Genomic DNA, 23,608 nt, shown 5'->3' on the forward strand with positions numbered 1-23,608 from the left:
GGGTATCCGCCTACGATAAGGCAGCCCTAATAAGAAGAGGTATTAGATTGACGGATCTGACATCTGTTTGTGCCCTTTGTACGTACGCCTTCGCCAGCCGCTGCGACTGAAGCAGCGGTAATGCTCCAGAGAAAGAAAAGACCGGATAGGTACATGTTCAAATGCATAATGAGGCTGTGTCGAGTTCGGTATGTGTCGAGTCCGGTATGTTTTGAGTTCGTCATGTGTCGAGTACGATATCTATCGAAGAGGAAGGATAAAAGTCGTATCAACATGAGAGAAGACAAGCTAATCTCATGCAGTCACTACTCTCGGCGCCATCAACAATCTGCCGTACTATTGCCTTGGACGATCAGCCCGTATCACAATCGGTGGCATGAGCGTCTGTTGCGAGACCTCGAGCATGCCGAGAGTACTAAGGCTGGCCGCTAATACAACTACTCTCGATAGCCAACTGCTAGTTACCCTCCGACTGGTAATACGCGCCCTACGAGAGCGAACCTGACTGCAACGAGCTGTTCGGCACTTGCGTGGTGGGGACACAGGAAATGATCTTGACCAAGAATTAGAGCCCTAGAAGCAGTAGCTGATATCGGGAAGCTCGTAGGACATCTGTGTCTGCGATTATGTAGACAAACGCATTGTCCGTTTCAGCCATTCGATGGGAGCAAAATACTAGTTTTCCGTACTCTTTGTCTCGTTGCCCGAAGAATAACGCTGCTCTGCAGAGAGAACCTATCCTGTAGGTCGACCAACTTGATCTTGATATTGTCCTGATTAGCTATTGCGACTCGCTACTGCTGCATAATGAAAGTCCTCAATTCGAACGTAGCGTAACGTGTCGCCGGACGGTCCCAGGACGCTGAAGATCGATGGCTTGTCGGAGCACGGATTGGAACGTTGTGTCATCGAATACTTGGTCATCCAACACGATAGTCACCAGATACTTTGTCATTCGCACCGTCTCGATACATTTCGATCTCAAGTGGGGCCATCGTGGATCGACGACAAGCTGCAGTGTAGGTATAGACACCAAGGGCTCGGAGAGACGTGGATGTGGTCCGCAAGTATGATGAGCATCTAGTTTCAGCTAGGGAGGAGGGTGGGACTCGTGGTCATAGAAACATGACTGACAGCGGAGCATGCGGGAGGAGGAAGAAATTGCTTGGGTTAAATTTTGTGAAATGCAGCAACTGCGCGGCAACGCTGGCTGACATGTTACATGCTATCTACTTTACTCACGCAGCATCGCCATCACTTCAAGCCGCGAAGCGTCTCAATGACCGCTTTCCGTACCCAGGTGGCTTGCCATACCCCGGAGGAGTTCCGTATGCTGGCGGCGAAGGCGAAGTCCCGTTCCCGCCATTGCCAACACCTGCCTGATCGGTATCTAACACCGCAACACTCAGCTCAGGCAAGGTAAAGCTGAAAACACCTCCCGCACCAGCTGTCAAAATGGACGTTGTGGTCTCAACGACGTTGATCCCAGTGTGAGGGTCATTGTAAGCATATCCGTTCTCGCCAGAGTTGGTCAAAACCGTCAAGTTCGCCAGTGTGCCTTCTGTGATACCTTCGAAGTGTACAGAAATAGGCACGCTGCTGCTGTTCGTAGTGTTGTACACGGCACCCTTCCAGACGAAAGCATCATTGCGAGATTCGTCTTTACCGGCACCCCAGTAGACAGGTCCGAAGCTGGAGTTGGAAATCGCGGGAAGAGTATGCGTGATGGGATGATGGGCGAAGAGAGACCAGCAGTACCACGTCACAGCTTTGGTCGTCATTCTAGGATCAGCAGCAAACTGGATCAAGGTAATTGCCCACTGCCAGCGGTTTTCGTTCTTGAGAACAGGAGCGTAGAAAGTTCCGGGAATACGATCGGAGTTGCGTTCGTAGCCGATAAGAGAGACTGCTTCGCCAACGGCGCCTTGCCACCAAGGATAATAGTATAGTCCTGTTTCCCAACGAGGCTCAGTCACGCCGTTGACGTGCGTTGCGGCGACTTCGCCAACGATGTGGCCAATGTCGTTGTCGAAGCGGTCAAATTCCTCGACAAGTTCATTTGGAGTTCGGTATGGATGGTAGTCTCCGATCGCATCCGGAGGAAAATCCAGAGCGTCTTCAGGCGCAGAGACAGGGTCGGACGTGGCAGCGGAAGAGATGACTTGGATGTCTGGGTACTTCTCTCTGATGGCGTTGTAGAAGAGCGGGAAGCGGTATTGTCGGTAACTGTCCCAGCCTCCCGGATATCCAGCGAGCCAGTCTTCGTTGCCAATCTCGACGTAGTTCAATTCGAAAGGCTCTGGATGACCGAGTTCTGCTCTGCGGGCGCCCCAGGTGGTGTCGGCTGATCCTCGTACGAACTCGATCTCGTTGAGGGCGTCATCAATGAAAGGCTGGATATCAGCTTCAGGAGTGACATCGCCGTTTAATGCGAGACCGGCCCAGACACCAAGGACTATCTCGAGACCCATGTCTTCGGCCCAGTAGAGGTATTCCATGATGCCCAAGCCGTGGGTCTGCTGATAGTCCCACACACCTTGGAACCCAGGACGATCTTTCAATGGTCCGAGAGTGTCTTTCCAGTCCCAGTACGTATCGTTCGTGAGGCCCTCGAGCATGTTACCACCTGGGAAGCGGAGGAAATGTGGGTTCATATCTGCCAAGGCTTGCGCAATGTCAATACGAAGGCCATTCTTTCTGTCTTTGTAGGTTGGCGGGAACAAGCTGATCAAGTTGAAGTCCAGTGCATCGCCCTCAACAGCTGCTGCATCAAAGGTGAGAGAAAAGGTGTTGTTGGAGTTTGGAGCATCTCGTTCTGGGACAAGCTCAAAAGTGTGTTCGACCCATTCATCTGGCGTGGCTTGAGATTCGACTTCGACAGTCCCGAAGACATCGTCTGTCAAGTTGGACTTTAGAGATGCAGTAAAAGAGCCATTGTATCCTCCGCGAACCCAGAAGGATCCCGTGTACGTCTGCTGCCTAACGTCCATACCCCAATAGCCTTCATTTTCAAACCCTACCTGGCCACTGCCGTTGCCAGTTGTAACTTGCAAAGAAGCTGGCAGGGCTTGCGAAAGAGGCTCACTCAAGTTGGCGATGCTCAGCTCAGCGCCACCGATAGGAAAGTACCCGGTGGTAGACACTGGGAACTCGGGGCTGTATTGGAACGCTCGGTTTCTAATTAATTCTGCGTAGATGCCGCCATCGCCGGAATTATTGATGTCCTATGCCTGGGTTAGCATTGAAAAGCCCTAGCGCGAAGCATACTCACCTCGTGGAGAAAGCCATAACCATAAGGATGCCCAAACTTGCCAGTAAGGTTTTCGCCAGAGGATGCGACACGAATATCCACAGCTGTACAGCTGGCAATGCAGGCTGCAGCCACCAATGCTTGCTTCATTGTAGGGAACTTGGACGACTACAACGAGATTCCTTGAAACCAGTTCCTACCTTATACCATTGAACACTTTCTCGCCTAGCACTTGGCAGGAACAATTGAACACGCTCTATGGTTCCACGATGATGCCATGTTTTGCCGTTCGACTTGGTATGCTTGCAGCATCTTGACCAATTTGTGGACCGCGAGATTGACTATGTTGAGGGCAGGTCTGGTCATTGGAGGAAGTTCTTGTGCCTACGCGGAGTAATTCGATAGCGCATTGCGGTACCTGCAGGTGAATTTATCCATCCTTGTCGATCAGTATTAAGCCCCACGACCCCTCCTCAACCTGACGTGCCTGAGCCAGATCGTACCGCTTCAGGCTATAAGTTGGCTTTGGACAAGACGAAGGCTCAACGTGATTAACGTATGTTCGAAGCATACACACCTCGTTTAGTAGTCCCATATGAGGGATATTCCCCCGCGGTCGTGGCGATGTCGCTGTGCTGGCACGAGTTAGTCCGTGTTGTGTGCGTGCAGTGCGAATGTTGCTAGATCCTCCGTGATCTACGACTCTATATTTCTTGGCGACATGCTTGATGCGGAGTTCTCGTCACTGTCTCCTCCAGAAAAGCCTGAAGCAAAGCTCATTGATCGAGTGAATACGGCGGAGAAGGTTGGTTGCAAATGATCATGCGATACTACCTCAGCCTTCAGTGCCGGCCCTCAGGCCGCAAGGGCCCGTAGCAGCCTACAGCCTGTCAACAACCGGTAGCTCTGAAGAGGTCTTTCAATTGAGCGCTGGCCCGGGAGAACAGCGTCGTTGGTTCGTTGTGGCCTGAGAGCAGAGCGAGAGAATGCGCCCTGGTTCCTCGAAGCAGCGTAAGCCTGGTGGACGCGTCACAGTACGAGGACAACACGGCCGCGGCCAGACTGCCTGATAGACAGCAAGTGTCTCACATCCGTATCACAATCACGCTCTTCAGTATCCATAAGCCATGTTGCCGCCACCACAGATGTACTGGCATCTTCTTGCTGCCGAGTGTTTCTTGATGCTGGGCATGCTCTCTGCTGCACGATGAGACAACATGTTGATAGGAGGCGCCGTAGGCGAGGCTGAAGTGGCAGGCCGGTGTCGCTGCAGAGAGCCGATGTATTCACGGCAGGCTGCTGTGTCTGTGGAGGGAGGATTGGCATTTTGGTGCTTGAATTCCTGCTCTTGTGTAGATGCAGGCAGCCGGAGCACTCCCGGAGCTCCGAAGCTCTCCCAGGATGTGATCATCTCGACGCGAGCTGTGCACACAGACACTTTTTGGATTCATCAACACAACCGTGACATTGCCGCAATCACCACCCGCGCACTTTGATTTTCGACACGCGCATATCTAGAAAGCGTATAGCATCATCTTCGACACGCGACTGGAGTGAAAATTGCACGTGGCGTAGCCGCAGCAGCGCTTTCACATTCCTCAGCCCATTAAAAGTTCGTCGGCGCAACCACCACACCTTCCTCTGCCTTTGCTCCCCGTCACTGACACTCAGCAATAGTGGCGCAGATCAAGTACATCAAGACGAAAAAGCCCGCGTCGGAAGAGCCAAACACGATGCCTCCGAAACGCGCCTCCGCACGCACCGCCGCGCCCAAAGACACGGACGCGACGACAACGAAACCAAAGGCCAACACCAAGGCCAAGATCGTGAAAGCCGCGCCGGTTCCAAAAGGCAAGACAGCAGCCGCTAAGGCCAAGACAAACGGTACCACGAAGGGACGTGGACAGAAGGCCACTGAAACAGATAGCGAGGCTGAGACAAAGAAGACTGCCACAAAGGGCAAGAGTAAGTTCATTTCCAGCATATATGGGGACTGCATGGAAGGCAGAAAAAAGCGCGCCGCCAAACAGCAAACATGACGCGTGTTTCCGAGTCCTCACCGCTGTGCTTCATAGATGTGTACGGTTACTTACATGCAGCTACAGCTACCACAAAGAAGACAACTACCACGAAGAAGGCTAAAGTCGAGGACACGACCGAAGCGCCCACAAAGACGACGCGCAAGCGCAAAGCCGCCGACGATGACAGCGCCGCCGCCCCAGCCAAGAAGGTCAAGGTTCTGACCAAAGGACCTGTCCTCAAAGACGCGCCCACGCAAAAGCTGAATGTGTACGTGTTTGGCGAAGGTACAGCCGGCGAGCTGGGCCTGGGCACGGCGAAGAAGAGCATCGACGTGAAGAGGCCACGTCTGAACCCAGAGCTATCAGCAAGCAAAGTCGGAGTGGTGCAGATCGAGGCTGGTGGAATGCACGCCATTGCTCTCACACATGACAACAAGATTCTGACATGGGGCGTCAACGATCAGGGCACTCTCGGAAGAGATACCACCTGGGACGGCGGACTCAAAGACATGGACGACGCGGGTTCGGACAGTGATTCCGAGGAAGGCGATGACAATGGGCTGAACCCGAAAGAGTCGCTGCCAGGGGAGGTGGATTGGTCGCAGACGGAGGTCGCAGAGGGCACGCGCTTCGTTGAAGTGGCAGCTGGCGACTCCACATCATTCGTTCTCACAGACGATGGCAAGGTGTATGGCTGGGGCACGTTCCGCAGCAACGATGGCATTTTCGGCTTTACTCAGGAGGTCAAAGTCGCTACACGCCCCGTTCTCATCCCGGGACTGAAGAACATCACCAGCATCAAGGCTGGAGCCAACCACGCCCTGGCCATGGACACTAAAGGAGCTGTCTTTGCTTGGGGGTCAGGGCAGCAGAATCAGCTGGGCCGCCGCATTGTTGAGCGAACGAAGACCGAAGCGCTTTTCCCACGCGAGTTTGGACTGCCCAAGGGTCCTAAGAAAGGCATCATATCCATCCAGACCGGTGCATACCACAGCTTCGCCATTGCAAAGACGGGCGACATCTACGCCTGGGGCTTGAACAACTTCGGCGAGACAGGTATCATGGACAATGCCGGACAAGACGATGCAGTTATCATGAATCCTCGAATTGTCGCCGCACTCAAGGGCAAGAAAGTCACAAGCATCAAAGGCGGAGGCCACCATAGTCTTGCCGCAACCGAGGATGGAGCGTGTCTCATCTGGGGCCGTATCGATGGCGCGCAAACTGGTATCTCAGAAGACGACCTCGCTAAGCTCCCTGCAGAGGCGACAATCAAAGACGACTCCGGCCGTCCGCGAATCCTTGCCCAACCACAAAAGATCCCGACCATCCAAGGAGAAGTCGTTCACGTATCTGCTGCTTCCGATCACAACATTGTCATCACAAAGGAAGGTCAGGCATACTCATGGGGCTTCTCAGCGAACTACCAAACCGGTCAAGGAACAGATGATGATGTCCCTGTCGCCAAGTTGATCGACAACACAGCTGTGCGAGAGAAGTTGTTGAATGGAGCTACTACTGGTGGCCAGTTCAGCATCATCACTGCACCCGCTAGTGAAGAGGATTTGGTGATGACGAATGGCGTGTAAAGACGCCTTCTGAGACGACGACGAGGTAGTTCTGGGGTCTGCGCTTGTTTTCTCGCATGGCATGGCTGGCGTTTTTTGCTTTTTCCGAAGAGGTTTTGGGTACGTGGAGAGTGGAGGGAACAGTACACTGAGGAGGATAATGATAGGGAAGGAAGGCGCCTGGGACGTTCGGGCATGGGAGATGATGGATTGACCACTCTTCGGAACGACGATTGGGCCTGATGTACGCGCCGCTTTTTATGCATGAGCTTTGACTCCCCGTGAGGGTGATGTTGGCTCATTGCTGGAAAGCTGGCTGTTATCGGCGATTGTTGGTCTTTGGGGAAGTGGATCTGTCCAGAAAGATGGATGTTGGTCTGAATTTGTACTACAGTAGCTTTGACTCCCCTTTCATGGGTCGAGTTGGCGAAGTAGCGCAGACAGACAGGGACAGACAATGACTTCAATTCGAAAAATGGCTTTCACATCAATTCCCGCGCCTTCGAGACTAGGATCTCGTGCTCTTCATGTCTTCGTCGCCTTGTTCGATACCACTGAGGGCTTGGTCTTCCAAAGTCTTCGTAGAAATCCCATCCTTTTTCCCGCCTTACTCAATTCCAGCTTATGAGGAATCGCCCGTTCACTTCGCGTCTGTCTGTGCATGAAGTAAACCCTACTGCCAATGGATGTTTTCCTTATCCAAGGACTTGAGGCGTGCCGTGAAAGAAATAATCTGACTTCACCAGGAGAGTAGTCATTTCAAAAGGTGGTCGTTGATTGGTGTTGTGCCGCGCACGCTTGTACAGCGGCTCAATTCTTGCGAGATGTTTTTCTTTCCTGGAGAATGTGACAAAACAGCAGATGCGATTTGAGACAAAGGAGGTGATAGTTGAAGTACTTGGGACACAGGTACACAGATATGTTCATTAAATGGATCTATAATTATGTAAAAGCGGAAATGTGTGAAGTTCTACATGTTTGCTGTTCAGCTCGCTTTTGATTCCCTTTTCTTCCTGCCATTTGTTCTGATTCCATGTTCCTTCTATTATCACTGGCGCTGTTCCACCTATTGCTTCGAACGCCACCTTTGCAGCGGAGGTATGTACAGCTACTTTTGAGGTGGCTTGCGCCGAATTCTCTGGTTGGGCTCAGCGCTGTCCGAAAGAGGATTTGCAATCAGCCAGGACATTGGCTCTGGTCATGAGAACTGGCTTCCCTGCCACAAGCAGCGATGATGGGCCATGGTTCGAAGTCGTGCTATTCTGCTTTCCGGTACGGCATTCCTGGGAAAGGTGAATGCTGCTTGGCCGCGTGCCGCGCCCACAGTCCTGCGCGGACTGACTCTGTTGGATGCTGGGCACGAGTCGCCTGTGAGTCTGGCAGCATACCACTTAAGATGGTACGATCAATGTGGTAGGATGCGAGAGGATTCACGAGACTGCTCCGGTTCTCGCGCGCTTGAAAGCAGGCATGCACCTTGATGGCCAACGTGAAACTTCATGTAGTTTCTCAACTTGCATCGCGCAATGTGCTGTCAGCATGCTTTGCTTGCTGTTCATGCTGTTCCGCTTGTTGTGGAGTTGCATGCATCTCATCATCGGCAAAGTTGTCCAGAAGCTCCGCCTCTACATCTTCATAAATCGCGGGAAGGTCCTTGCGGAGGTCGTTCATGCCCTGTTCCTTCAGGAACACGTCCAGCTGTTTAACGATATTACGCTGCACGTATGGAAGTTCAGCAAGTCTTCGCACCGCCCAAGCAACAATGCCACGCGGTGAGAGATCTAGTTCCTCACCAGCACCGTCCTTGACTGGGGCTTGTGCGACGAGTTGCTGATTGTCCAAGCTCGGAGGATGTGGTGACGCCTTCACTTCTTCGAGCGCCTTGCGAAGTATAACAAGTATCGTGTTGACATCGGGAAATATCGCCCCGTAAAGAACCAATCTGCTCCTGTCGCCTGGCCTAGGCGAAGAGATCACAATTCTCTGCCGCTTTAAGCTATTGAGAGCTCTGGCTCGCATGCGTGGCATCCTTTTGCGCATTGCGCTACTACGAACCATGTTGAAAGCAGCATCATGTGCGCGTCGTGCGGAGTGCGGCCAGAATATACCGAGCAAACGACGACCAGCAACGCTGCCATGTGCGGCAACTACGCCCTCGAGTAACATATTGAATTTGCTGGTGTCAAGTTGAAGCGGGTAGTTGGATTTCTTTGGGCACAGAGGGAACGCAAAATCGAACCAGCGTTTGTTGATCGCTGCTAGCACAGCCAGCAATGACACACTGGCGTCTGTTCGAAGTTTGCGTTGGCGCCTGGCGATGGTCCTGACAAATGATTGCGCTCGAGATAGGTTTGTGGATGTATCGCTCTGTTCGCCTTTAACGTCGGTGATCTGTCCAAGCATAGTCCGTATTGCAACGGCCAGAGGCTGACTAGCAAGGCCTGGGCCTGGGGTGTTGGAGAGGTAGTCCAATGCTTCCTGCGCAGCATCCCACCGAAGCGCCTGAATCTGACTGATCAGAACCGACTCCAGGGATGCTCGGGAAAGGCGGCTGTCCTTGAAAAGGGACAAGAGAGCTTTGTCATTACTGGCAGCAGCGAACCGGATCAGAGCTGGCTGCAAGTTTGGGTCGTCGTAGGAGGACCTTGGTATTACTGGGCCATCTACGTCTCTGCTGTAAATCAGCCAGCGGCCGAACTCGAAAGCTCTCGCTTCCGTGACCTGGTCCAGCAAAAGCGCCAACGTCGTGATTGGAATCTGAGTGTGGAACCCTGGGTATTCAATAGTGGGAAGGTTGCTTGTGAACATGCCTAGGGAACTCACAGCACGAAAGACCGAGTTCGCCGCCTTCTTCACGTTTCCTCGCTGGTTCAGCCTGCCGAAGAATGACCCCACAGCCCTGAATTTATCCTGATCTGCCCGGTACTGAATCCGATTGAATACTTCCAAGCTGCCTTCGAATGATCCAGAAGAAACTTGACCGTAAAGCGCGCGATGTAAAATTCCTTGCATGGCTGTGGTGCCATCTTTGACATACGCTGGCAGGTCTTGATTGTTGCTCGTGTCAAGGTCACTTCCAAAACCAGAAGTCAAAGCGACCACTCTTTGAGCAAGATTACTGTCTGTCTCTGGTGCAGCACTGCGGGTGTCGAGAAGTCGTAAGCTAATCCCGGCCCATGTGCCAAAGCTGAGACTTTGCTTTTGTTCCATCAAGGAACGTCTCATGGTATGCAGACAGTTCATCACCACTTGGATGTCAGTCCCTCGAGTCCCAACGCCAATGTTGACATCGCAAGACAGTGCGTCAACATAAGCATGGACTACTTCGCTGCTGATCGTGCGAGCTACAGAAGGCTTTGGCGACTGCACTTCATCCATTGATGTCTTCGATCGTGTTTTGAAGAGGAACTCCCATGACCTCCAGTCTCGTGGCTCTGTTGAATAGTTCTCAGGAAGAGATTTCTGGTAGTCCGTCCAGGAAAGCAGGGTCCAGGACTTGGTTCGATCTGCGAGCAGCGACCTGAGGATCAAGGCGCCTTCACGAGTCCAGCCTCCATGCAGGCACGACCATAGTATAAGTTCCATCCACACTTCCGCACGAAGACCTGCTACATGCACGCGGAAGACACTTCCGCGAATTTCTGGTCGAGGTGAGGATAGAGCTCCGTAAGCCTTGGCCTCCTCTATCACGAGCTTTTCATGAGCGCGCCAAGCAGCATCGGAGAGAGAGGTCAGGATCCGTGAAGACAGGAAGGGGATCAGAGGCGGCTGTTGAATGGCGCACCTATCGGGATTCGGCTCTGCCTGGTAGATGGCCAGCGGCATGACCTCGCGATGATGCAAATAGGCTATGATCTCCAGCACCTCAGGTCTCATGTCATTGCCAACACACGCCTTGACCATCGCGCCCAGTGTACGCCACACTTGTCCCAGTACCTCGCGACCAAGCAAATTGTTTTGATCCTGATTCAGCGGATGTAGACCGTCCAGCATTTCGTCCAATGGAGGAGACCGCAATGCTTCCTCTGTTATCATGACATCTGGTGCCCCCAGATCCAGCGACTGATCGCAATCGTCGAGACTTGGCACTTTCTGCCATATACTTCCAACCCCGGCAAGTCGCGATTCGGCAGCGTCTTCAGCCGGAAACCTGTCAATCAGCTTCTTGATCAACCAAACAACGGCAGTCCATCGATTTTGTTCAATGCCGAGATGATAAAGGAGGTCAATGGGCTTGTCACTGTCATTGAGTGGATATTGCGCAGCGAGCAGGACCTGGGCCACGTCCACAGCGCCAAGGGTAATGTCTGGTGGAGTGACATTGGGATCACGGAGGTGTGGCGGCAGTGCGCCTTCGAGCAGAGGAAGCCATAAGGCGACATCTCGTCCGGGAGGCTCGATTGTTCGAAATAATTGATATCGCCTCCCCAGAGGCTCCAGTAGTAGTTGTGGCGAAGTCCCCCCTAACGGCTCATCGAGCTTGGATGGAGTCGCCACATGCAGCGCTCGCCGGACAGCGAGTCGCGTTGTCCATCGCAGAGGCTTTGTCCAGGCAATCGACTGCGCTCTACGGATCGTCCATGTTCTCATTGGCGCAGTGGCATAGTTGTGCAGATGCAAAGAGGTGAGGAAAGAAGAGATGCCGCGAGAAGAAAAGTCTCGAGTGACGTTCGCGACTCCGACGCGATCGCCCGGATCCCTGCAAGTGCCAAGCAACTGTCGCCTGGACTGGACTGGACTGGCTGTTCATGCTTGCTTGCTGCGGGTTGCAATTCACAAACACTCCTCATTCTCCAAGCACCGCGTCTCTTCGACTGCCCTTTCCGAAGTCTTCGCTCCAAGCGCAAAACAATTGTCGCGATTCCAGTTGCATCGTCCTCCACCGCCCACTCGCTTCTTGGACGCGTCTCGGCACGCGATCGCGGAGGCGGCGTGAGACAGCAACAACAGCAAAGATGAGCTACCGCGTCGGTGCGTCGAAAACACCTTTACCATGAAAGACTCAATTCCGAACTGATCAGAACAGAACTTGCGAAGACGGGTCGCTCGGGATGCTCCAACACCTCCTGCAAGAATGCGGAATCCAAGATTCAGAAGGGGGAACTCCGCCAGGGAGTCCTCGTGCAGATTCAAGAGCACCAATCCATGAAGTGGCGCCACTGGTATTCGACAGCCTTGCGCATCTCATCTTCTGTACTTCTGTACTGACATAACTAGGGGCTGCGTGACGCCTACCGTGCTACACAATTGGTGGGAGACCGCCGGAGAAGATCTTGACCTCGTTGATGGCTACGACGACCTCCCCGCAGATGCGCAAGAAAAAGTCAAGCGCTCCCTGGAACAAGGCCACGTTGACGACGAGGACTGGAATGGCGCAAGTAGCCTCTCACATGAAATATGATGCATTAAACTAACGTGTGCAATAGGATATTGAGATGAATCGCTACGACCCAGCCAACCCACGCCAAGGCATGTTCTTGACCAAGAAGAAGAAGAAGGAGCTCGGCATAGACGACGTGAGGACTTGCACCCTTTGAAATCTGCCCATGCTGATTTGTACCAGGACGATGACGAGGGCGACAAGCAGAAGAAGAAGCCTTCCAAGAAGCGAGCCCGCAAAGATGCAGAGGACGAAGACGAGGAGGCCGAATCGAAGCCAGCACCGAAGAAGTCACGCGGCAAGAAGGCCAAAGCCGAAGAGGAAGATGAAGCACCAGCGCCAGCCAAGAAGACGTCGAAGAAGAAAGCTCCAGCCAAGAAAGAAGTGGCCGAGGAGTCTGCCGAGGAGAGTGAGCAGCCGGCACCAAAGAAGACCAAGGGACGCAAGGCCAAGTCCGCTGCCAAAGTTGAGCCAACGAGCGACGCTGAGGACGTGTCTGCCGAAGAGGAGAAGCCTGCACCTCAGAAGAAATCTGCTCCGAAGGCACGTAAGGGCAGAGGCAAGAAGGCTGCCAGTGAAGAGGACTAGACCGGCCTTGCTCTCGCGCTCCAACCAGTATTGATGGACACCGTCGCTCGTCGAACGTTTCAGGCCACACGGCATGCCCCTGTTCACCACGAGTTAGCGGCAGTGCAGCGAGGCACTACACGTCCCCCACAGTATCACGGCAGTTGTACACCATTCCTGCATTGCAACCTTGAAAGCCAGCGAGCTTCGTAACGTCGACAACGCGTCCTCGGCGCGTTCAAGCTTCATGAGTTTTAGATACCCACAGCTTCAGTACGTATTCAGTGTAATAGTATCAACACCTGAAGACTCCCAGTCCCAATGCTCGCGTCGCAAGAATACTCTGCATCAATAAATTGCATCAATGCCATTCCGAGAAGAAGGGCCTCATCGTATTGCTGTGGCCGCCGTCATAACGACGTACCGCAATCCTCCGGGCGACGCGAATCAGGGACCATACACGTCACGAACAGTACGCGAGCCTCTTCATCAACGGTAGTGCTTGCATTGGTCTGAAGATCCAGAGATCCGCCAGATCTGTTGCGATCTCAAAAATGCCAGATTAACCTTGCAGGGTTCATGTCTCCCCGGCGCGCTTCATGTACGATCGAACTCTGTTCCTGGCGCGCTAGTCTGCTTCCTGCATGTCATTGACGTTTCATGCGACAACCACATCTCTCCCCAGCGTTCGCACATGCACGGCTCAGACACTCTTCAGCGCATGCTATCGCTCGCGAAGCCCTCTGTGCCAATGGGAAGTGATGCTTAGAGGTCCGGGGGCTGAAAACGCTCATGGGTCCTTTTATGGTTCAGCGAGGCTGGATCTAGCAAGATCTGCTTCATGACTTGTTGTAAGTCTGTGGATGGTACCTGCGTCGTTAACTTGTCGAGAAACTCTGCTATAGTTGATGTCAGAGTGACTACACCTTTGTCGCTTCACACATGATGAGCCTTACTGTTCTGCTGTGTTGCATCGACTGTGACGTACGCAGTCTCGCCAATCGTCCAGCCCCATGACAACATGTAGTCGACTGCGAGACCGGGAGGAAAGAGGTATAAGTTCTGCACGTTTCTTCTACTTGTCGAACATCTTTCCAAGCACTAGACTCCTGAAGAACAACTCAGAGCAACACCTCCAACACATCAAACCAAACACCACCAAACATGTCTTCCTCCGCCGACGACCAGTACGAGCAGCAGAACGACCAAATCAGCGGTGACGCCCCCGCCGGAGACGCACAAGACAACGACTACGCAAGCCGTACTGGCCAGAACCAGTATGGAGTGCCCGTCGTCAAGGACGATGCTGCTATCGAAGAGGGAGGATATGGCGAGAATGCCGACTCTGATGCTCAGCTAGGTAATTCATCGCATGCGCTCAGGTACATACTTTCCATGCTAACTTTCAACAGAGAAGGACGACCGCGATGTTGATGAGAGCAACATCTTAGACTCGCGCACTCGTGGCGCTGCGAAGCAGAAGGGAACTTACGCTGAGCCTGGTGATGAGGAGGGACTTCCTGGTCCGGAGGATGGGACTAGCAGTGGTCGTCAGTAGACTGTTTTACTGGTTCGACGATGAAGTGTCAATGTATGAAATTACGAGATGAAATTTGATGTAATGGAAGTTTGAATGATACCAGATGTTTTAATTGTATACCTCATTCCCTCTTCTCACTATCTACCTTTCTCTTCTCTCCTAGCCATTGGAGAGGAATCAAACAACATTTCGCTATCTTTTGCCTGTCCACGACACCTTGCCAGGAGTTTCATCACGCAGATCTTTCCTCCACATCTATACATTATTCGTAACACAAGTCAAAACCCCTCCACCCGTACACGGAATCGTCCCAGGATTGCCACGCCTCCAAGTTGATCTGAATGTACCGCGACGTGCGCTGTCGCAGGTATTATAGGTGTTGCGGGAGCACTACGGAAATGGAGTACAACTGTCAGCAGTCGAGGGATATTGGAGTTAATGTGCTTAAGAGCAGATAGATCCGACGTACGCATTTAGGCTCCATGCCTCCACTACAAGTAAGTTCGTTTTCGTTCCCGGCATTGTCGATGCAGTAGAAGACTGCGAAGGCGCAGGAGGCATATGTGAGGGATGAGAGGAGGATGTAGAGCTTCATGATGAGATGCGTTGCTGTTGCTACAGACCGCGTCTTTGTGTCTTCAGAATAGAGATCTCGAACGAATCCCTTGGGTGAGGAAGAGGGAGTTATAATGTGCGCAATTCGTTCTTCTTGAAGATTATGTTTCTGCGATGGAAGCGGACGGCATCGGAGATACAAGTAGAAAGCCAGTCGATTCATAAGCGCGGTAGTCTTGGTCGACTCGTATTGAGGATCAAAAGTCATGAATTGGTGACTGTGTTGAACTCCAACGATCTATTATGAGTTGCAAGATTGCATGGTATCTGCATCTACACAGACTGAGGTTACTGAGTATCGAGTGAGTCAGCTTACTGCATCGAAGGCTATCAATTCGGGGGTCTGTGGAGTGTTGTAGATGTAAACCATGTGTGCACTTCCACGAACATACCAGAAGACTCACCTTTCCTCGCATCGTCTTTCCTCCTGTTGTTTTGACCTCACACAACACAAGCCAGAACTCCTCCACCAATACAGGAGATATCACTCATACTCGCTCTATGCCATTGGTGCTGAAACGTCCCACGATTTGCACAGCTCTTGTAGGAATTTTTCGAGCACTGCGGTGTCGTTCACGTTAGCTGATTGAAATTTTCAATTGCCATTGTCTGGATTGTCTGGAAAGGTTTTCCAAGACGAATGAATAGTGACCAAAGAAAAATAGTGTGAACATACGCATTGTGACTGCGCACCATCAGAACACATGAGTTGATTCTGAATTTCTGCTGCAACAGGGAGGCAGCAGTAGACTGCGTAGCTGGAAGAAGCGTAAGTGAGAGCGGAGAAGAGGGTGAAAAGCTTCATTTTGTCTGATGTCGATAGCGAGCGAGGGACCCTGTGGTAAGTCGACCAGATTCTGCGAGTAAGTGGTAAGAGCACCGGAGAGAGTAGGCCATCGTAGTCAGCCTTTCTTTATACAACAAATTCTCATTCGAAGTGAACACGAACGGCACCGGCGCTTTGAGTCGATTTGTTGTCCATTGCAAGCGGGAGAGTTGAGTCGAACGACTGACACGAGATATTGAGTGCTGACAAGCAGATTGGAATAGAGTCTGACGCTCTCGTGGCATGTGTTAGTCGCAACTCTAGAGTAAGATCCCGCATGGTTATACATCGTCTTAGTAAGCTTACGGCGTAGCAAGCTATGAAGAGCGAAATCCCTGTATCGAGAAGCAAACTTTCCCGTTTCTTGACATGCGGAATACGATATGCCAGACTAATTTGGTTCTTGGCATTAAATGGGATAGGGCAAAAGGGTGCTGGGACAGACTGCGTCGTGAGCAGAGACTTGTTCGTTACTCCTGGGATAGTGATGCTTGTGTTTGACTACTCACATTGTCAACATCACACTGATTCGTAATGCACTCACTTGCTGTTCTCCATTTCCAGGATTTCATCCAGCAAGCTCACTGTTTCGGCTGGGTTCGCAATCCATGCTGTCGTACTCGCCAACCTCGCCTTGAAGTCGTTCGCCCCAGCACTGAGGAACTGGTCTCCTACGTGCAAGCTACGACTTCCTTCAATTCCGCCAAAGTACCGCTGGCATGCCATGACACCCCAAGACTTGTCCCCAATGTCGACAAAGACGTCATTGCCACCGTTGAATGCGCAGAAAGGGATGCGTTTGCCGGCGGGTGACATTTCGAGGATGCGTTGTACGACGAGGACGGTCTCTTCGAGCTGTTCGCGGGAGAGTTTGCCCTGGATTGCGATGTTAGCAGAGATTGAAGAGGTTGTGCTATTCTTGGGTCATCATGGTACCTTCGGCGGATAAATGCCCACGGCACGTTCTTTCCGGAGTACTTGGACTGGCATGTTCATTGCTTCAACGCAGTCTTTCAAAGCTGATTCAGCAACATCGAGCAAGGCAGCGATGTTCTCCTCGGTCCATGTCTGCATTTCAGGCAGGCGCCATTCCGCATCTGCAACTGGCTCAAGCTTGTGTGGAGCGTTGGCATCAAATCGGAACAAAAAGTTAGCTTCGCCGCCCATCACGACAAGTCGATTGTTGAGATCAAGATGACCTTTCTCATTCGCCACAGCATCAAGAAGACCGAAGAGACGTTGATAGTATTTCTCAGCTTCTGTGTATCCCGCTGCCGTGACGATGCCGATTCGCGAGCCATTTCTCATGAGTGCGAGAATGCGTTCAATGACTGGGTTGTCAGGAGATAGATTGTGGCCATCATCATATAACGTAACATCTCCGTCGAATGTCACCAGTTCCAGCTTGCCGGATCTCGTGAGAGCCATGGCCTGAGCCGTGTTGAGAACAAGTCGGACATCATTGAAAGACGGAGCCACGAAGCGGCGGGAGGAGATGTGCCGCTTCCTATCTTGCCAGTCGAACGCATCTTGGAGAGGTAGGGGTGTGAAGAAGGTGCCGACGGAGGGCACGAGGAGTTTGAGCTTGGATCTGTTCTCGTTGCCTTGCCGTTGATGTGCAATATGATCTTGGAGCAGGTCTTCAACATCTTTCATGATCTGAGCATAGCGTTCGTGGGCTGACTTGGCCATCTTGGCCACGCTGGGTTTGTCCGCTTCATGGATGTTGGTAGGCTGGGAGAGCAGCACAAATGGCACTGCGAGAAGACCTTTGATCCATTCGATCTGACATAGATCAGACAAGGCTCAACTCCTTCCTCCAAGAGTTATGACTTACGAACTGATCTCGTCTGTGCGTCTATACAGCATCAGCAATCATTCATCTATACCGCATTCGCTTGGCAAACGAACCTTCAGGGCATCTGTGAGGTGTCAGCTCGTGCTTGGGACGCTGACAATCATGCTGGCTCACATTCGACACGATAACGAGTGGTCATCTTTGGTAAGCTTCTCTGATTGCACGTAGTCCAGGATTTTTCTGGATGTTGGAACCGAGAGACTCAGAGTGGAAGAGGAGATTGGAAGAAACAGCAACTCAACAGTGGCTATCGGACCTGGCCGTTGCACATGCACGACTGGTCTTAGCGCTCGCTTAGCTCTAATCCCTGTCGCCGATCCCTGACGTGCATTCACGCGTCGCGTCTTCCCGCCGATATGATCTTCCCACCTTGTCGCAACACCAACCTCAATCGGCAGCACCACCCACCACGCCGCCATGGCTCCAAACGATGCCAGCCTCACGCCCTGGGCGTCTTCCGGAGAGCCTGCACCGACCCTCGGGCAACGGCTCCAGCAACTGCAGTTCGAGCGCGGCCATTTCCGCGACATCACCGAAGAAAGCTTGAGGACAGAAATGGCTGCAGAGGAGAATCCTGACTCCAGCGCCAACACCGATGATGGCGCCGACGAGCAGGAGGACGACGCGCAAGACGGCGATCAGAGACCCACTACTCGTCAAGATCTGTATGGAATACGACAGCAGCTGCTCACCCACGTGGGGCAGGCTCACCAAGATATCATGATCGCCCTCGATGCCATCTCCATCCTCGAATCGACATACGCCCCTGCTCAAGGCGCCGCGACTATCTCACAGATAGCGAAGCAAACTGTGCCGACAGCTTCCATTGGCGCAGACGTGTGGGCTCGTACTCCTGCCGATCCCGCTCGCGAAGCTCAGAATAGAATCATTGCTACCAATGTACGCGCCAAATCTCTCAGTGAAAGTGCCGACAGCTTGCTTGCAGCTGCTGCGAGGTTGCAGGATAATGTCAGGAAGGAGTCACGGTACTGGTCACAAATCAAGGAGATCATGGCAAAAGGCTGGAATGTTAGTCGGATGCCCGGTCAGAAGCACATGTGCGTGCATTTTGGCTTCAATGGGAGCACGAGGTCAGGGCGGACGACTGCTGCACTGATTCAAGACGACGAGGGCAATATAACGCTTGAACGAGGAATTGGTGCCCGCCCGCAGGCGGTAAGAGCAATCTTGAAGAGGGACAATCGTGTTGTGGGAACTTCCAGGCTACCACTCTTGCCAGAAGAACGAGAGCCAACACTGGAAGCGAAAGTCCGTCACGCAAGGGACAGTCTCTTTGACGAAGAACTATACCACGAAATGATTCGAGAGTCTCGAACCCTGTACGGGCAGGGCGTGACGATGAAAAGCAATTCAATCACATTCGCGTATGATGATGCCCTTGGCAGTGTCAAAGTCGAGCTCGAACTGGTGTCCCTCGATGAAAGCAATGATGTTGCCAGTGACGGCTCGCAAGATCAAGTTGCCAATGCACTCATACTCACTGCTCGACTTCTACTCGGACGAGCACATCGCAAACGCACCAAACAGAAGGCTGAGGTCCCCGCTCCTATGAAGCCCAAGGAAGACCGTAAAGAGCCTTTGCAAATACTTGCGCCAATACTGGTGTTCATGGGGCATAGTGCCAATGTCCACCAGATCAATACGTATGCTAACAGGGTGGGGGATCTCTTGAAGAGAGCGCAAATTCCTGCCATAGTGCACAAGGCACGTGTGGAACTCCCGATCGACACAGAAGGCACAATAACTACCGAGTCCCTTTACGAGGCTCTATTTCGACAATCATCGGCGACGGCTTCCATTGAGATTGCCTCACTGCCGCCGTTCAAGCTCACTGTCGGCAGTAGGCCTGAGGACACCGTGTGGCACACCTTCAGTTACACGAAGGAGGGACAGACTTTTGACTGGACAAATATCAGAGACCTCACGGAAGACGTCGATCAGTACATTACTGATGCAGTCGCTCAATACCTTATATCTGAATGCGAGGGTTGGAAATTCCAGCCTAGGAGTGGACTGCTTGTCAAAAAAGGAGCTGCTGGTCAGCTATCGGCCTCGATAGAACTCCTTACGGACGACGGCACTTTGGAGCTACGCTGCGGGAATGAGACTGCGAAGTGGACATTTGAGGATGTTGGTAGTGATCCCCGGAGCATTGCGACTGCTCTCGCTGCGATTGCAAAAGATTAGATATCTTTGTATTTGAACGGCATGACTTCATCAGAGTTTCTGCCAGCTCCCCCCCTTTGCGACTTATCAAACAACGTTCTTCCCGCTGCATCGGCTTCCGATTGTCATTCTGCGTCGTGGTTTTCTGTTTGTGCTATATAAATCTCTACACATCGGATGATTCTCGTGCCATTGATTCTGAAAGCCAGGATCAACATAAGATGGCCCTCAATCAGAGATACTTGGCAGCGATCTGACGCCATCTTGCAAAGTCTTTCCTGTGCCTGCCAGATGTCCTTCTGTGCTTCGAATGGCTGTCTTGCAGTCGAGAGTAAAAATCAGAATGACAACGGAGTCGATTCGAATCTGAGAGACTTGTAAGGAATGCAATGAGGAAATGAGGGAAAGAGTTTGCGAACAATCACTTCTGATGATTTCGCAATGTCTATCTGCGATATTTCCATGCCTTCATCCCAACTTCTGTGCAAATGAGTTTCCTGATTTTGTCTGTGCAAGTTTTGTAGTGCCGTTGGTTTTTATGCTATTCGTACAAATTTCCATATCCGTACCCGTATTCGTAATCCCATATTCCCATTTCCTGTTTTCCGTTTTCCTGTGTCCGGTTGTCTTGTAGGTAAGGGATTATCAAGACATGGTGAAAGATTTGGTGCTGCTAAAGGCAGCTTTGTTGTGATAAGGAGAGTCAAGTTGTTACTCTAGCCGCGGAACTTGCGTGCGTTCCTGCTGCGCTTGTAGCTGTTTGGTTGTTTAGGGTAGGTATCTGGCTTTTCGGCCTCGTTCTCTTTGCCGCCGTCGTCATTGCTGCCATATGAAGGTGGCGCGGTCTGCTCTGGAGAAGATTCGGTGCTGGATGGCTTCTCAGGCTCGTAGTTGTCTGGCTTGTCCGAGTCATTGTCATTTCCGCCGTATGAAGGTGGTGCAGTCTCCTCTGGAGAGGACTCAGTCTCGGATGGCTTTTGAGAGCCGTAAGCTGGAGGCACTGCGGCGCTTGAAGTTTGCTCTGGGCTGGCTTCGGAAGAACTTGGTGTGTCCTCGCCGCCACCGTAGCTTGGAGGAGAAGCTGGGCTGGTGGTCTGTTCGGGGCTGGATTCGGTAGTCTTGGTCGTTGTCTCACCGCCGCCATAGCTGGGTGGAAGCGCGGCGCTGGTAGTCTGCTCTGGGCTGGCTTCAGTAGAAGAAGAGGAAGAGCTTGGCAGACCATATCCAGGTGGCACGGCCGCGCTGGAAGTCTGTTCTGGGCTGGCTTCAGAAGAAGAGCTTGACTGTCCATACCCAGGAGGAACCTCGGCGCTCGAAGTCTGCGTTGGGCTCACTTCAGTGCTGCCTGTGGAGGAGGAAGAAGAAGAAGAAGAACTTCCTCCATAGCTTGGTGGCACATCGGTGGATTGCTGAGGCTTCTCGGTGTTCGAGGAGACTGGGTAGGCGACCGAAGAAGAAGAGTAACCATATCCAGGTGGAGCGTAGCTCGACTGCTCAGGGCTAGACTCAGTGCTGCTGCTGCTTGGGACTGGGTAAATGAAGGAAGTGGTTGAACTGCTAGTACCGTATCCTGGAGGAGCCGAGGACTGAGGGTATGCTGGTGCGGAAGTGGACCCGCCATAGGCTGGAGCCGTAGGAGCACTGCTGGAGCCTACAGGGTAGGCGATGCTAGAAGAGGATGCATAGGCAGTAGTGGAGGAAGAGCCGCCGTACGCTGGTGCAGTAGGTGCACTGCTGGACCCAATTGGATAGGCCAAGCTCGAGCTCGAAGATGGGACATACGAGAAGCTTGGGATAGAGCCGCCACTGGAGCTAGATGGAGATCCATAACTTGGTGGTCCAGTTGGGTAGATCGGAGCAGACGTAGATTGGGTTGGGCTGACCTCAGTTGAGCCTGAGCTCGATGAGTAGTCAGCAGGTGGGACTGGGTAGCCAGACCCTCCAGTAGGAGAAACAATGGTGGTGTTGGCAGAGAAAGTGTAAGAGTAAGTCAAGCTTGAGTGACCATAGCCAGGTGGCGAAGATCCAGTTGGTGAAACTTCGGTGTTACTTGGTTGCGATTGAGTGCCAGAGACTGTAGTCGTGAAGTAGACGGTGCTCGTCGACTTCACAGTGCTATCTGCTGGGCACTCGTACGCATTTGGCGCACAAGAGGTAACGATCACCTCGGTGGTGGATGCAATTGTGGTAGTGTAGTACTCAGGTGGGGAATCCGGAGGTGAAGTCGTGGTTGGGCTGGCTTCGTCCTTTGAAGTGTACCCAGGCACGCCCTCAGTGGGAGAAACTTCTGTGCTGCTGGGAGCTGGCACAGTAACTGTAGATCTAATGGTTGAAGTGACAGTGGAAGTAGTCGAAGAGTCGTAAGTCGTGGTAATCGTAGTGCCATCCGTCGTATAAACGCTGCTGGCAAGGCACGTAGTTGCGTAGGTAGTCTCGATGTTGGTGACGCTTGTAGTGTATCCAGGCGGGGCCGGCTCGTCACCGCCATCTGTTGGTGGGCTTGGAGAGGAATCGGTGGGCGCTGGGGCGCTGGAGCCACCTGACAGAATTGCGGTGCCGGTTGTGAATGCAGGAGCGCTGGTGACTGGCTTGATGACAACACCGCTGGATGCACCGTATCCAGGAGGAGCTTCAGGTGCGCCAGAGGTCAGACTGGATTCCTCAATCGGTACAGAGGCGGTGGACTGGGACACAGATGGTTGGCCATAGCCGTTCGTGATAGTCACAGTGACAATGCTGTAGCTGTATTGCTGAACGGCGGACGTGGTGCCCGGAGCTCCGTAGGCAGGTGGTTTGTCATTGCTTCCCTCAGTCGGCGAGACTTCAGTATCGGACTCTGGAACAGCTGTGTGCGTCTGTGTCTCGGTGATAGTGGCGGTCGAGGTGAGCGTCTGTGTATGGGTCACTGTAGGCCCATAGCCCGATGGTGCCCCACCACCATAGCAGGCGCACGTAGACGGATCGGCTTGGCGGTCGTGAAGCTTTGGCGCAGCATCGCTCAAGCCGATGATGCTGGCCGCAGCGATGAATGCTGGGGAGAACTTCATGCTGAGTAACTTTTGTGAAAGAGTGCTGGAAAGACTCAAACAGGGTTATGGGTACCTGACCCAAAACGAGTGTGGAGTGGCCGTCAAGACCTGAGGGGGTGATGCTAAAGATTGTGAAAGTGAGAGAAACGATGCAAACAACGCACAATGCTGGGATGATGAACAGGAGTGGCACAGCAGAGGGCCGACGCTCTTATACACACCTACCTCGTACATCTCGCGCTTGGCGCGCAATGTGCTAAACAGTCGACACAGGCCGGGGCAGACGGTCTCGGGTGGATTCAACGCCATCTTCGATTCCAAAACAAGAAGTGCGTCGTACTTGGTGATTCCGAATGCAGGGCTGGCGAGTCTGAGTGCAGCATGGCCGTCTGCTTCCAGCGGTGCGGTGGCCAGCGCGTGCAGAAAAAGTCCTTGCTCATCTCGACAGACGTGTGCGCTGTGCGGTCGGGTCAAAGGTCGAAACGTGCTAGGTTTCAGTTGTCGTGATGCATGAGACGAAGGTGAGGTGAGGACGAGCTGGGCAGGCGCGAGAGATCGGCGCGCGGGTGGGACGTCTTGGCATCCAAGCGACACGAGGAAGCGCCCGTCTTTCTCAAACACCCTCCTCCGCGAATCAGACCTGCCCGACACCACGCGGCCTATTTCGAGCGCCTACTTTCTATCGGGAACCGCTCTGGGCAAGCTGCTTCTCGGACCACGCTCAGGCATTTGCACGAGCGCTCGTTGCTGAGCCGCTGACGAGTCTC

At 52.8% G+C, this 23,608-nt stretch overlaps 8 protein-coding genes across 9 annotated transcripts; 4 read left to right on the plus strand and 4 right to left on the minus strand.

Moving 5' to 3' along the window:
* Window positions 1-1,259: 1,259 nt before the first annotated feature.
* On the minus strand, window positions 1,260-3,400 carry CKM354_000904900 (uncharacterized protein; the record flags this gene model as incomplete). The annotated part of the gene is made up of 2 exons (XM_044804453.1): window positions 1,260-3,224; window positions 3,272-3,400. The coding sequence occupies 2 exons, from the start codon at window positions 3,398-3,400 to the stop codon at window positions 1,260-1,262; spliced, it is 2,094 nt and encodes a 697-aa protein (XP_044660388.1).
* An 836-nt stretch (window positions 3,401-4,236) lies between these two features.
* On the plus strand, window positions 4,237-6,860 carry CKM354_000905000 (uncharacterized protein; the record flags this gene model as incomplete). Its single annotated transcript, XM_044804454.1, has 3 exons — window positions 4,237-4,261; window positions 4,928-5,215; window positions 5,356-6,860. The coding sequence occupies 3 exons, from the start codon at window positions 4,237-4,239 to the stop codon at window positions 6,858-6,860; spliced, it is 1,818 nt and encodes a 605-aa protein (XP_044660389.1).
* A 1,488-nt stretch (window positions 6,861-8,348) lies between these two features.
* Window positions 8,349-11,429, minus strand: CKM354_000905100 (uncharacterized protein; the record flags this gene model as incomplete). 2 transcript variants are annotated; one of them, XM_044804455.1, is made up of 1 exon in its annotated part: window positions 8,349-11,429. In XM_044804455.1, the coding sequence occupies one exon, from the start codon at window positions 11,427-11,429 to the stop codon at window positions 8,349-8,351; it is 3,081 nt and encodes a 1,026-aa protein (XP_044660390.1). The 2 variants fall into 2 exon arrangements, with proteins under 2 accessions (XP_044660390.1, XP_044660391.1); XM_044804456.1 differs by having other exon boundaries at window positions 8,349-10,832.
* A 365-nt stretch (window positions 11,430-11,794) lies between these two features.
* Window positions 11,795-12,807, plus strand: CKM354_000905200 (uncharacterized protein; the record flags this gene model as incomplete). The annotated part of the gene is made up of 5 exons (XM_044804457.1): window positions 11,795-11,810; window positions 11,866-12,001; window positions 12,057-12,213; window positions 12,266-12,355; window positions 12,403-12,807. 5 exons carry the CDS (start codon window positions 11,795-11,797, stop codon window positions 12,805-12,807), a joined length of 804 nt encoding a protein of 267 aa, XP_044660392.1.
* A 1,143-nt stretch (window positions 12,808-13,950) lies between these two features.
* Window positions 13,951-14,344, plus strand: CKM354_000905300 (uncharacterized protein; the record flags this gene model as incomplete). The annotated part of the gene is made up of 2 exons (XM_044804458.1): window positions 13,951-14,146; window positions 14,199-14,344. 2 exons carry the CDS (start codon window positions 13,951-13,953, stop codon window positions 14,342-14,344), a joined length of 342 nt encoding a protein of 113 aa, XP_044660393.1.
* Window positions 14,345-16,307: 1,963 nt separating this feature from the next.
* On the minus strand, window positions 16,308-17,459 carry CKM354_000905400 (IMP 5'-nucleotidase; the record flags this gene model as incomplete). Its single annotated transcript, XM_044804459.1, has 2 exons — window positions 16,308-16,643; window positions 16,704-17,459. 2 exons carry the CDS (start codon window positions 17,457-17,459, stop codon window positions 16,308-16,310), a joined length of 1,092 nt encoding a protein of 363 aa, XP_044660394.1.
* Window positions 17,460-18,042: 583 nt separating this feature from the next.
* Window positions 18,043-19,833, plus strand: CKM354_000905500 (uncharacterized protein; the record flags this gene model as incomplete). Its single annotated transcript, XM_044804460.1, has 1 exon — window positions 18,043-19,833. One exon carries the CDS (start codon window positions 18,043-18,045, stop codon window positions 19,831-19,833), a length of 1,791 nt encoding a protein of 596 aa, XP_044660395.1.
* Window positions 19,834-20,528: 695 nt separating this feature from the next.
* On the minus strand, window positions 20,529-22,859 carry CKM354_000905600 (uncharacterized protein; the record flags this gene model as incomplete). Its single annotated transcript, XM_044804461.1, has 1 exon — window positions 20,529-22,859. The coding sequence occupies one exon, from the start codon at window positions 22,857-22,859 to the stop codon at window positions 20,529-20,531; it is 2,331 nt and encodes a 776-aa protein (XP_044660396.1).
* Window positions 22,860-23,608: the final 749 nt, after the last annotated feature.

The sequence above is a fragment of the Cercospora kikuchii genome (assembly GCF_019650295.1).
Source record: "Cercospora kikuchii DNA, contig_00006, whole genome shotgun sequence".
In the NCBI taxonomy this organism is placed as follows: Eukaryota; Fungi; Ascomycota; class Dothideomycetes; order Mycosphaerellales; family Mycosphaerellaceae; genus Cercospora; species Cercospora kikuchii.